At 45.3% G+C, this 14,338-nt stretch overlaps 1 protein-coding gene across 7 annotated transcripts in view; it reads left to right on the top strand.

The window, feature by feature from the left end:
• KMT2C (lysine methyltransferase 2C) overlaps positions 1-14,338 on the top strand; it is a 2,745,351-nt gene that overhangs the window by 2,222,771 nt on the left and 508,242 nt on the right. For all 7 annotated transcript variants that reach the window (XM_069647923.1, XM_069647922.1, XM_069647921.1 and 4 more), the window contains 2 exons: positions 660-838; positions 974-1,116. In XM_069647923.1, coding sequence (XP_069504024.1) covers positions 660-838; positions 974-1,116 — 322 coding nt within the window. The remainder of the gene's footprint in view (positions 1-659; positions 839-973; positions 1,117-14,338) is intronic.

Below are 14,338 nucleotides of genomic sequence, written 5' to 3'. Positions count from 1 at the left end.
CTACTGCCAAGTAACGCCAGTTCAGTCCACAGCCAACCTCATCTTTTACAGGGGGACGATTTTATTGTTCCTTTCTCTTTTACCTACAGGGGCAGGGGGCCTAATGCCTCATGCCTCAGGCAAGTAGCAATCAAGGTGTTTCCCTCGCCAGTATAGAGAGCCAAGTACACACACAGACAACTTTTCTTCCTCCCCAGTTCTCTCATCCTTACCCAGTCCAAAATCCTGTTACATTGCCTTTCTGGCATTTGCCTGGGTAGGGGGGTGCATAAGAGTTGCATGTCTCTTCTGAGCGCTACTTCCTCCTTTTGCTCCACCGTTCCCGGAGAAGCCGCTTTACTGCTGGAGGAATTTTCGCAGCTCCTTGCGAAGGCCGTAGTACAACCTTTGCCTCCTTTGGAGTTGGGGTGGATGTGGTATTCCCAATATGTTTTGTTTCCATAGAAGGACAGGATCTACAGCAAGTTCTCGATCAGGCACCTTACTCTGTAAGTCGTTTCAGCTTGAAATGAGAACATGTTCTTATGGCCTGAAAATCGAAAACAATGAAGTACCTAATTTAATAGTCTTGATAATTTTAAAATGTTCACTTATTAAAACTGCTTACGTTAAATATTTAAGTGCTGTACATTCAATAGGGACATATTTTACTTTCTTAGGACTCTGGATCACTGTGAGGGTCGGGGGACCCCAGAGAGTTTTGTGCCATCTTCATCGCCAGAAAGTGTTGTTGGAATGGAACTCGCCATATACCCTGATTTGTCTCTGGTGAAGAAAGAGCCTCCACATCCTGCTACATCCCCTGTCATACCCATGTTGCCCAGCAGCACAGGAAAAGGTGAAGTGTTTGTTGCATTCAATTTTCTTAATGTGATCTTAAATTCTGGTAATTCCCATAGTCCTATAATTTCAGTATAGACAGTGCAATATAGCTTACATTTCATATTGTGTTTTGTTAATATTTTTTATAAAGGGTCTGAAGTGTGGAGAAATTACGTGAAGACAGAAGCACCTTCCAAGACACTATTCTTTGGCTCTCAATTTCTGCAGGCTCCAAACTGCCCTAAATCTGGACTTATCTCTGTTGCCATCACTTTGCACCCAACAGCTGTTGAGGTAATTCTTCTTGATTAGGCATAACTTCTATATAAATAAAGGTTAATTTAGTAAGACATCCTTACAGGTATTGAATGAATGTTTGTTGCAGTTTGATTTTCTTGTTTACATAATATTTAGTTATTTTCTGTTGATTGAAACAACTTATTCATGTTTCAGTTTGTTTGAACACTAATGTTACTTGAAAAAAGTACTCATTTTAGAGATGGTCAAAAATAGTACATTCCAGCCCTCTTCTAACCTGTGGGCCGGAGCCACAATCTGAGATCTAAGAAGAGTAAGGGACAATCTTGTGTTGTTGGAGGGTGATGACTAGTTCAAGCTCAATACTGCTTATTAGCACATGTTTTGCCAGTTATGTGATCTCATTCCATCACCCCCATGCCCCCAACCCACAATCCATTTGCTCTCTCTATTGCTTTAGCACATATTTCTCTCTACACTCTGCTTTGAATGAACTGTTCTGAGAGAGGCTCCAGAGACTTCTACCAGTAGTTATGGAGAGCATTCTGAGGAATTTGATTGACAACCTGGCTGTGCTAAAGACAACTACAAAATGTTACTGGTAATACTGCAGGGTGTGAGGGTGGTTACTTGCTGAAGGGTCCGGTGCTGCGATGACTCCCTCATTTTTTTTTTTAGCCCACTAATGCTCCTACCCCACGCGCTGCCAACTGAAATTGGCTTGTGCAAGAATGTTGGGGCTGGGGAGAGCAGGAGCCCTCAGCAGTGGTATGGAAAGCCTGCGGCAAGAACAATTAACTGTTTAGTTGAGCCTAGTAAAAGAACAATGGTAGGCATTGAGATGCCAGCTCTGTGAAGGTTGCCCGGGTAGACTGCTGTGACCGACTGAGATGGCTAAGCTCGATGAGCGGGACCACATCGAAACCCAAGCAAGTAAGCAGTGAAGCTTACCTTGTCTCTGATAGCAATCAGAAGATAGCGGGTGGCTGCATGCCATGGTGGGCGGGAGGGTTTCTGCTTGCTGAGGGCAATGAGACTGAAATACTGGTGTATCATGTTATTCCCTAGGTCTATATCCTAACCCCCCTCCTTACATAACTGCAGTGATTGGATGGACGGTGGGGTGTGCGGGTAGATGATTCTGCTAGCGGTCGACTGTGTTGCAGAGTGACACATGCTCAGTGGCCTGCTTGGTTTGTATTTGTACCCTGTACATGATCCGCTGAAGAGCCTGGGGGGGCCTGAAATAAAATTTTGGCCTAACACAAAGGAGACTATTTTTGTGAAGACTGAAAGCAGCAATGTGTAAGTAACAGACTGTCTATTGACGCGCCATCGAGGCAATATTACTGGCACTTCAACATTAAACGTCTGGATGCAGGTTGCTTAAATTAATTCATGCAGACATGCCTGCACGTCTGTGTTGCTTTGCCTGCTAGAGTGATTGATAAAGTGGGGCTTGTTGCTCACTCATCCCTGTCATCAGTTCATCTGAGCTCCACCCGTCAATGCAGCTGGCTGTATGATGTCAAAGAAGGGGAAGAAGAGCCCCACTTTGGGCGCCGCTACTACTGATATTGCAGCAGTATAGGTTCCCAAACCTGCATCCTCTACATCTCATTCTGAGGCACAGGAAGCAACCACGAGTATAAAGATGACAAATATGGAGATTCCTGAGAGGTCCCCCACGAATCCGGTGTTGGATGATGCACTATATTCACAATGTCAGTGATCTTGGGGTCTGAAATTGCCCCTCTAAAGTAAAGACTAGCCTCACGCTAGCCATCAATATGAATACAAAGGAGGTTTAATCTCTAGGAACCATTGTAGACTCTTGTGAGAATGATATGATGGATATAAAAGCCCATCTACACTCCCTCACAAAAAATGGATCTGCTGCAAAAGAAGACATGCGACAAACTCGAAAATAGTTAATGTAGGGAAAACATTTGTGTTTGGTTTAGGAAGGAAGGAGCTGAGGGTACTAACATTCAATAATTTGCTAAAGGCCAGCTGCTAGAGCTCCTGAAAAGCTGAAGACACCCAACGTTCGCATTGATGGTTCACAGGGTGGGCCCACCTAGAAGAAAGCCTAAAGTCTTGATCAAATATCATAACTTCAGCGTGAAAGAAAGGATATTGCTATAAAACACTGTTGGGAACGATTTCTCTTAGTCAACTTTCCCTCCATATGGGCCCCCAAAGTTTTTGATTTTGTTTTTGAAGCTGTCCTGACTTTTTTAAAGATAATTAGTACCCGGCGAGGGTGGTGTTGGGGCCTTCCAGCCAATGGGGGGATGCTCAGAATGCAGGCGTTAACAGACAGTAATCCTGCCGCCCTGAGCCTCCTCAGGGCTGGCGGCCGCCGTCTCCCCTCACTGGGGAATCAGGTAAGTCTTTCCCTCCCCCCAATCCCCATCCACAGAATTCCCTCCCTGCCCTCCCACCCCCACTTACCTTCTTTTCTGTCCTTTTCAGGAGCAGACGCGCTGGGAACTCTTCTGTCCCCCACGCATCTGTGTTATGGAGAATTCTCATAAATGTGCTAATTCCCTTTACCTTAGAGACCCCCAGCAACTTTGCTGGATTTTGAGGACTTGATTTTTTTACTTGGAGAGTGTGTGAGCCTTTTTTCTCATGTATTTTGATGTGCGTTTTACTCTTGTGTTATTTGAATATGGGGTTTTAGATAACTCCATAGGCATCATCTTTTCATGTGTGTTGCACAGCACCTTCAGTGCAATGACACAGTGATGTCTTTGAGACTTCTCAAAGGTTTAAATACCTTCTCTGGGATAAAATACTGTTTTCCAGAGAATGTAAAGTGAAATTGACTTTACTAGTCTTTTCAAATTCCTAGACCCAGCACACACCATCTTACAATAGAGTTCTGGAGGGGTTACATAGTATCCCCTGTGTCTAAAAAAACTCATGTAGCAGTCAAATGCTACCCTTTCCTATCGAAATGTCTGGTGGCAGTGGTTTTACAACGAACTACCATGATTTTTCCCGACCACAAACACCGGTAGCTAAAAATCGCAGGAGCCATGTTTTTCAAGATGATGCCTTACGCCTCTTTGTTTAAACAGGCCCCGGTCTTCTTTTTTACCCATTTCTTTTTGGAAAGGTCCTTCTAGTGTTTATCTCTGCACGCCAAACTAGGTTTGGTCCCTTTGTTTCTATGCCTTTGGTGGGCTTCAGGACTGAAGACCGCCTCTGGCACCTGAGTGTTTTAGGTGGGCAGGAAGTGAGGGAGGTGCCTGAAACTCCCTGTGCTTAGTCTCCTAGGAGACCCAAATGCACTCTTGTGTGATTGGCTGGCTGACTGTCCAGCAAGGACATTCCCCCCCTGCTGGGTGAGTGACAGCTAGGCTGGAATGAAAGGGAGAAAACTGTTTAAAAGGCGAGTCTCTTGGCTTGGAAGGCAGAGTCGACCACTGGAACGAAAGAACCGAAGACGAGCTGGAAGAGGACGGCTGCTGCAACTCCTGCACTGTTGGGTTGCCTGGTGAAGCCGTGCTGCAGGTCCGAATTGCCATGTTCACCTCGACAGAGAAGCCCCTTCAAGGACGACTTCTTCCTTTGAGTTAGTGGGACCAATCAACTCGTAAGCCACATGGATACCTTTCTCAGAGCTGGTTAGGTTTAACCAGGGAGAGGGATGCCAGTTTGTGTGCTTGACGACAGCTACTCGAAACGAAGATCTTCCATTTGCCAGCTTGTGCAGTGCAGGTGTCCCCCGACGTCCTCCCTCCTGTCCCCACCACTGAGGCTCAGGAACGGCGAGATCTGCAGGCACTGCCAGGAACCAGTCTTCAACTGCATCTTTTTTTTCATATTAAGGTACTGTACCAACCCGATTGAGAGAACTTGCCTCTCGCGGTGAAAGTTCATGGACCTTTCCCAACTTGCAAGCCTAATCAGTTTGTGACCCAACATATGATTCTTTTTCGTACAAACTACTTCTGAGAACTTTCGCAAAGACTTAACCATTTACTACCAGAACTGCTCTTTACTATCCAAGACACTAGTCCATTGACTTTTGGTCTAGGCCTATTGAATCGAATTGACTCTTCTAGTGAACTGGAACTGTTTGCACTGCCTAAGAAAGTATTTGTGATCCATTGTATTAAGTTGTGCCTTTTTACTCCTATTTAAAGTGACTGAAATGCCATTTTGCTCCTACTTCAGGGGAGCCGAATTTACTCAGAAACCTATTGGTTTGGTGCTGACGTTTATTTGTGTATAATAAGTTGCCTCCTTCTAGTGAATGTTTTCTAAATGACTAAGTGTTTTACCAACAAACCTTGAGTGTAAGTGTCTACATAAGCCACTGTGATTGTAAACCCTCTGTGTAGCTTTGTTTACTGCTCACATTCCTTCTTTCAGATCAGCCTGGCTGCTCAGCTCACTACCACAAACTGTGTAGTACAGACTTATACCAAATTTTGGTTTGGCTTACACCTGTAGTTTTAATTGTGTTTGGTGGTCCCAGAGGGTGCTACATGCAATTCTGCCTTACAGTCTGCTCCTGATCTGTGACAGGCTGTCCTGGAAAGGAAGAAAGGTCTGCATGGCCCATGGCAGCCATGTTTTATGTTGATTTTGTTTTCCTATTTTTTTTAATGGCCTCCATGTGAAGTCCCTTCTCCCTTTCAATGGCGGCCATCTTGTTTGTTCACTTTTTTCACTTATTTTCAACGACAGCCATGGAAAGGGAACACTAACTTTGTTTTCCCTTCCCTGGTGGCGTTTTCTTTTATATTTTATTTTCTGTTCTGAAACGCTGGAGCATTTTGGAACTGGGAAAAAAATGCTTTTAGTACCCCGGTCTCAGTGGGCTGGGATACTAATAGAAATAAGCCATTCGCTCTGGCCTGTAACTATGAGCCCAGGGGCATTACCTGAAGTGGTAATGCCCCCCCCTGCTCTGGGCTTATTGCTTAAGTGAAGCCTTCAGCTTCACTGCCAGTCCTTTTTGCAAATGTTTTCATGGGGAAACTGGTCAGTCCTTCAGACTATCAGTACTGGGAAGCTAAATCTAATGTGCAAGGATATTATCTCAACGAGGAAATGGTGTAAAAGTTCTTTGCCAACAAAAAGTGCCAAATGTCTCTAATGGTTTTAAGAAAAAGCAGATGTTCTTTCCAAAAGAAACAATGTTTTAATATCACTCAACTAACTAGGGCATTTCCTTATTATGTGATTTTCTTGACAGTTCACAACAGCACAAATCGTATGCCCGGCAAAGTATTTTCCTGTTCCTGGCTTCTTTTTAGACTTTCCCAGATTCTACAATGATATTCTGTTAGCCAAAGGATTTGTTTTCCTTTCCCTGACCTCTTTTAAGCTTTCATCATAATGTACCACAAAACTCTTTATCATGCTGGGTCCCAGGCCCTGTATTCTCTCAAATAAAGTTCACCTTAAAGTTCAATTTGGCCTTTGGCTCTCATAAGTGTGCGTATCCCAGACTCGCCATGCACTAGTGTGCCAACTTGGTCTACTCTCCAGCTATGCGTAGGATTCCCTTTCTCTTGTTCTCAGGGTCCCAGACCCTCTTATTCTCTTGCTTTCATATGGGTGCGGGTCTCAGACTTGCAGTATCTACTCAGGGTCAAAAGACCCTCTTATTCGGAGCTCTGTACTCACTCCCTGGCCTCCCCCTGGCTACCTTCAGTCCCTCTCGGCTAGCCTGTGTTCTTTCGTGCTTTGTTCGCATCTTCCGAGCAGTGGGGCGTCTGCGTGAGGCTCCAGCAACGTTCGGATGCTTTGTTTCGTCAGCATCTCGTTCATCTCTCCATCTTGCCGCCGGTGCTACAGCGTTGCTGGCAATTCCTCTCAGGAGAGAGGATTTTTCTCACCTGGTTTCCTTCGTCTATTTTGAATGCGTTTGTCCCAACCCGGTTGAGCGGGAGACTAAACCACTTAACACAGTTCTCTGGATCAATGTTCATCCTCCTAGCCATCTTCTTTGTCCCAGTACTCTTATTCCAAGTAAATGGAAGGCCAATTAGATTCACTTGTGTTATAGTTCTTCTTCTTGAATAAGGTTGGCATGTTATACAACAGAAGATATTAGTACTGTTTGTAACAAGGGTAGGAGGGTATGGTGTTGGCAAAACAGAAGGGGGGTGTGTTAGGAGCTTACCTCACCCTGTGCCGCATGCTCCCCTCTTGCCGCGTAGGCTCTAGCAGCCATGCTGGATGCGCCGTTATGTGGCATCCATGGTGCAAAGAGCTGTAGAATTGGCTTGTTTTTCCCTGCTCCAGTTGACATCATGAAACGCATATCTCCGGGGAGGCTGGCTTCTGTGGTGTGGCCAGGTGATTCACTCGGAGCATACAGACCACATCACAGCCCCCTCCAAGATTGCTGCCATGATCAAATGTACAGCCTGCATCAAATATATCCATACACGTATAAAAGAGCAGTCCAGACTTACTCCTGTGTCTTGCAAACATTGTAGCCGGAGAAGTCATGCTGACCCTTACATTAGGTAATTAGAATGTATTTTCTTGTTTTGTTTTTGATATCCTGTATTGTCTTGTGTGATTATCCAGTGGGGACTCAATGGTTGCAGTCCAGGCTATGAGTTTTCTGGTACACCTCTCATCTTAAGGGGTTTTGACTTTCGAAGGGCATATGATAAGTAGCTGACCATTCTTGCCTTCTCTCCCTTATACAGCTCCTGGTCCAGGTTGTCAAGAACCCATAGAGAGGCGCACTACATAGCCTCCTCCACCCCAAGCGACAGGGCTGGCTAAGTGTGCTAATATTGGTCATTTCTTGTTTCTCGGGGTGAGGGTTTTTCTGGCATTATCGTCCGTGGTTCCTAGAGAAAATCTGGTTCCGGGATACTGACTTGCATATAGTAAACTTGGGTTTGACAGGGTGACAAAGCGGAATGATACCGTGTTCTCTGGGAATGGTTGTCTCTAATCTCATAAGAGGCTTGCTCTCCCATTTGATCCTGCCCCTGTGCGCCACCTTCAGGTGGACTATTGTACTGTGAATGCACCGCACTGGCCCCATGGGAAAGGTCTCTCCCCTAGGGGAGAAGGGACGGCATCCTCAGATTCATCAGTGCCCAACCAGTCCAGTCTCAGTGGTATATGCGACAGCCAGCAAATAATCCTCCGACCCCTTTTCAACGTGTGCTGTGATCCCAGAGAAAGAAGGGATACAATTGAAAGCTTGTGGGAAGTCCATTGTGTCTATGGCAGCCACCACCATTAAGGCAGACCACTCCTGGTTATCCTATCCCACTACGACCAGGAGTTGTGATATAAAATGGGACCCATCCTAGATTTCTTGCCGGATGAAAAAGAGAGTTTTCAAAGGACTTCACGAAGGTGGCGCTGCTTCCGATCACGCCAAATCCATGGCAGTTGACATGGCTGACACCGGCTTTCGCCATGTGGGTTCTGCACCACCAGTTATGGCTCAAGGCCACTAGTTTCTGGCCGCAAGCCATAATCATAGACCTGCCTTTCAATTAAGAGGACCTCTACAGAAAGAACGTAGGCAATACCCTCCCAGGCCATCAGGACCGATACCTACACTGTCTGGTCTTTGGGTACCTTACAGCTGCAGCCCTTTCGTCCTGGAAAAGCCAATTTTTCCAGGATGTCCAGAGACTACTGACCAACCTATCGATCCCAAATGTATCGATACAGCACTTATGCTTCCGGGGACAACGAGGGAAGTCTGTCTTACAGAGGCAGCCAGCAACCCACATGGTTCCTACAGAGGCCATCCAAGTAAACCAGCTTGACTAAGACAAGGACCCGCCCCCCCCCCCACCCTGTCGGAGTGCTTTGTTCCTGTTTCCTCTGCAAGTTGGCACCAAGTCTTCACAGACAAGTGGGTGGTCTCCTTACTACGACACAGCCACATCCTGGAGTTCCTGCAGAACGGTCCAACATTACTCCCTCCGCAAATGAGGGAAAACCTTTTTCAACGCTTCAACAATAAATCTATGCCCTCCATTCCATAGAAGCAAAAGAACACGTTCCTTGCACCCAGTGGGGACAAGGAGTTTTATCAAAGATATTAGTTGTAAAGAAAAAATCAGGTGGATGGAGACCAGTTATAGATCCTAAACAAGTTTATTTCCCAAGCTTTTCAGGTTCATCACGTGTTTAACACATCCTCGGTCAACTACATAAAGGGGATTTCTTGTCATCGCCGGACCAAAAATGACTAAGATTTACAGTGGCAGGACCGCACTATCAATTCAAGGCCCTTCCCTTCAGCCTCAATTCTGCCCGTAGAGTTTTACAAAATGCCTAGCTCCAGCCGTGGTTCACCTCCGTCGATCGACAGTCCATGTGTACCCATACCTCGACGATTGGCTGGTCCGTCCTTTCCTCAGGCCCACGAATGCACCAGAGCAACAATAAGCGGTTTATCCTTACTGGTTTTCTCCATCAATTATGGCAAATCCTGCTTGACCATCCTCCCAGCAAATGCTGTTCCTGGGAGCTCAGCTGCACACGGTTTATGACGGCACTACTTCTCTGGCCAACATGGTCGAGGCCATTCGTTCAAAAAAAGCATTTGCTCTCACAGCATCAAATCGTGTCACTCTAAAGTCTCTCTTGTGGATGTCCTCCTGCATTCCCCTGATACAACACTGCTGCTTCGGGTGAGGCCTGTTCAGAGGTTTGGAAGCAGAGGTGTGGAAGCGCATCTCTGGCAACTAGTTTGACAAGGTTTTCCTTGTGCACCCCTTCAACAACAGTATGCGCTGGTAATCATTGCTCACCAACCTCAACCAGGGAGCGCCTTTCCAAGCCCTAGGCCATCAGATCACGTTTACAACTAATACATCCTCATAGGGCTGGGGAGCCTGCACCAGCAGTTGCCACACCAGAGCCCTTTAGTCCCAAAAACGAGAAATTCTTACACATCAAGGTCCTGGAACTGAGAGTGGTGTTCTGGGCACTGAAATCCTTTTGGCTTCATTGCCAGGGGAAGATGGTTCTGGTGCTCACAGACAACACAAGCCACCATGTTATTCATACCACAACAGGGCGGCACCCAATCAACCATCCTGTCAGCAGAAGCTCAGTCCCTCTGGAAACGGGCCCTTGCTCACAGGATGTTCCCCCTTCCATCTGCCGGGCATCCACAGTTCGGTGGCCGACTCTTAGCAAGGAACTATGCTCATACCATGAGTGGCAACCTCTCCATGACCAAGTTCTGCACATCTTCCAAAGGAAAGGGACCTCTGCCACCAAGGAGAATGTGAAGTGCTGTGTATTTGCCAGCAGATTCCCCCAAGCCTGAAGCCTGAGACGCGTTCATATTCCCGTGGACAAATCCGTTTCTCTATGCGTTTCCTCCATTTCCGCACATCCCAAGGGTCCTACATGCTTTCGGACAACAGCAGTGCAAATTGATTTTGGTGGCCCTGGCCTGGCTGAGACAGTTCTGGCTTTTGGACCGCCTAGGTCCCCGGTCAGCCTCTCCTGTACGACTGTCCCCCGTCTTTAATCTTTTCTCCAGGGACAAGGGTGCGGTCCTGCACCACGATATGTCCCCTCTCAATCTAATGGCTTGCTTCCCTAGATTTCGGATATGTCCCGTTCCTCAATCCTACTGAGACATTCGTGCTAGGACTCCTGCACCCTTTTATGTTGCTTGCTTTAATAGCAACTGGAAACGTGTTACGACTTGGTGTACTGCAAAACAATAGTGATCCCTTCCACGTCCAGCCTCGGGATAGTCTGCCATTCCTATGGTCGTTGGCTGCAGTTGCCTTGCACATTCCTCTGCTAGGGTCCATCTTGCTGCGATTTCATAGTTTAGCTGCACCTCTACCACACTTTAGTTATGGTCCCACCGGCTTATTAAAACATTCCTGAAGGGATTTTCCCTAATGGTCTGCTTGTGTGGACTCTGTCTCCAGTTTGGGTGTTGAATAATGTTCTTTCCAAGTTAGTGGGACCTTTGAACCCTTGCACAAAGCAAGCATTACGTTTCTTTCATGGAAGATTGTCGTCTTAGACGCCATCACTTCAGCCAGGAAAGTGGGTGGGATCCAAGTTTTATGCTGCAAATCGCATTATCTTGTGTTCATATGTCCAAAGTGCTTTTGGCATTCCATCTCAGCAAGCCACTGGTCCTGCCTGTCTTCTTTGGCTCTCCTACTCTGGCGGAACGCTTTCTGCTTTCCTTAGAAGTCATGCAGACTTTAAAGTACTATGTTGCTCATGCCAAGCAATTCCCTATGTCATCTCAGTTGTTTGTGTCTTTAGACCGCATGGCTTTGGGCAAGGGACTGTCTAAGATCCCATCTTTGATGGTTGTCTGCTTGCATCTCCTACGGCTCTAGGTTAGCCTAGAGCGCACTCCACAAGGGCAGTTTCTTTCACCACTGCCTTCTTCTCTGCCTTCACAAGATTCTTCTGCATCTATAGGGACTCCACAGAGGAGTCCAGGGTCGTTAAAGCAGTGGTTCATCATCTGCTCGCATAAAATTTTGATGTTTCCAGAATGTGAGACTTTTTTCCTCCTCTCATTTTGCATTGTATCTGTATACTGCTTTATTATAATTAAAAACAGCATGTGAATCTATGAAAGATCCAATGCTGGAGAATTAATAAGTTACTTAACTTGGTACATTTCATAGATTCACATGCAACCTTCCTGCCTACCCCGCAAAGGGCTCTTCTCAGCTCATCTTGGCAATTACTTGTGCTATGCTAATCTGAAAATGGCCTCCAATGGTGGAGCGAAGGGAGACATTGCCTATTGGCAAATTTGTAAGGTGACCCAAAACAACTCTAAAAGAATACTAAAGTGACTGTAGTTTTTCAAATAGAAACCGCTCTGTTATTGAGGATTCCCAGCTTGACTGGGATTACTCAAACATGCATCTGAATTTCTCCAGCATGGGGTCTGGCATGGATTCACGTGCTCATGAATATTCTGCCGTCAGGCTGTGAATCCTCGGTAAAAGAAAAAACTGTTTCACTTTCACTTTAAACTGCATTTTATTTTATTCATTTTTTTATTTATTTCTAAGGTGCCAGAGCCAACAGGCATCAGGGCGCCAGAACCAAAACACAAAGGAACAGACTAAACGGGACAATCGGGTATAGAAATTGACGGGGAGGGTCTTAGTTTAAAACCGTTTTCAATTGTCAACGGAACATGTTTGGCTCATTTGTAGTCTGAGGTCTAATGGACAGGAATTCCATATTTTAGTGACCTGCATGGGAAAGGATCTTCTTAGGCTATTAGCAAGTTTGAAATTTGGGTTTTTGGCCAATGCTAATATGGATCAGAGTAACTTTCTTGGGGGTTCGTAGGGCGACACAAGATTTTCGATATAGGATGGGAGCATACCATGTAAGGATTTATAGACAAGTCTAGCTGCTTTAAATTTTAGCTGAGCAGTGATAGGAAGCCAATGGCGGTCTTGTCGATTGTGAGTAATATGGTCTCTCCTAGATTTCCTTTTTGCGATGCGGACTGAATCATTATGTATCTGTATCACTTGTAGGTCCTTTATATTTTGTTTGAGTACCAATCAAAAGGGCGTTTCCATAGTCTAGTCTGGACAAGATGAATGCCCGCGCAACAGAAGAGCAGTTGGGCTCGGACAAAGAAGGTTGAAGGTTCCTCAGTAGTTGAAAGTAATAGGAACAAAATGTCACAGCCTGCTTAACGTGTGTGTCAGAGCCAAGCATGAGATCTAGGTGAAACCCTAGAGTCTTAACTCTTAGAGAAATGAATGCAGCAGTCATGGATGGAGAAGGACTGGTATTTGGTGTTGAGCTAAATATTAATAGTTCAGTCTTATTCCCATTAAGACCCATCCAGTTGGCGTACATCTAGCCTTCAATACGGCCATAGATGGAGTGCAGGATGGTCGCATCCCAGTTGTAGTCTCCTGACAATTTGAAACCCAGCTGAGTGTCATCAGTGAGTAGTTAGTGAGAAACACATTAATCTCATCTAACAGGTTGCATAGGGATCGTATATACAAGTTGAAAAGTAAAGGAGACAGCCCCCTGTGGCATACCACAGACAATAGGTGCCAGAGGTGAGGTGGAGTTGCCTCAACAAACTCTAGAAGTCCGATGTGAGAGGATTGTACCCATTTGGTGGTATCCAGGCTACATAATCCAATATCTCCAAGGATGAGGAGGATCAGGTCGTGGTCCAGAAGGTCAAACGCTGCCGACAAGTCTAACACAAGCATTCCAGTATTGTCTTTGTCTGAGATACTCAGCATGTGCTTTTGAAGGTCTAGGAGTGCTGTTTCAATACTGTAATATGGACGGAAGCCAGAGTGTCTAGTGTACAGGACGTTAAATGCTTCGACGAATGACAAGAATTGAATGGTGAAGCACTTTTGTCCAATATTTTTAGCAGGAAATTATATTTCATAATGGGTCGTAGGTTGTTGGGATTAAGCCTGGGTTTCTTAAGCAGGGGTGTGATGGTGGCTTTTTTGATAGTCTGGAACCTGATTATTGGCAAACAAAGAATTTACAAACCTAACAAGAAAAGGTGCAAACATTCTTTTATGATCAAGAATGAGAATAGGAGGGACAGTATTTTCCAGGCACTAGGTGGGGCGTAATGAGGACAGTATATTCATATATCAAGAGTTGTGATGGAAGTAACATTGAGTTTGACATGTTCCTCATTAATAGTCGTTTTGGGAGGGGAAGTGGAGCTAGGCATATTATTCACTAGTTCAGATTTGAGTGTGTGCCTTTATCCACTTTTGCCTTGAAAGCCTGTTGCATTTCGAGACAGTCTTGGTCCTTTGGGACAAAGGGTGTGGAAAGAGTCCTAGGTTTATCCAGAGATTTAACAATTTTAAAAAAGCTTGTTGGTATTGTTGTTGGCCTCCTCTATCTGCTTTTTAAAAAGGTTCTTCTTTCTGTCACAGATGGCCTGCTTGTATACTTTGGCAAGAGTTTTCCAAGAAGTTTTATTTGCTTTGGAGGGACATTTTAGCCGTTTTGTCTCGGCTTGGCTTTTGCCTTTCTTCATTCAACTCAGTTCTTGTGTGTACCACTTTTGGTGCAAGGCATTGCCTCTGACTAACTTATTCCTAATTGGAGCTACATTCTAACATAGTACGCAAAGATTGACTTAAAACGTCAGTCAGAATTTTTGAGGGATCTAGATCTGACGGTGAGGTCATAATATCCTTCAGGCAATCTTTTAAATCATTTACAGTGACTATTTTAAAGTTGTGATTCTTTACTGTTTTCACTGGGTTCTTCC

This window comes from Ambystoma mexicanum, chromosome 2q (genome assembly GCF_040938575.1).
Source record: "Ambystoma mexicanum isolate Mex_15411 chromosome 2q, UKY_AmexF1_1, whole genome shotgun sequence".
NCBI classification, from domain to species: Eukaryota; Metazoa; Chordata; class Amphibia; order Caudata; family Ambystomatidae; genus Ambystoma; species Ambystoma mexicanum.
Note: the sequence above shows the minus strand (reverse complement) of the source record. Positions and strands in the feature narration are given on the sequence as shown.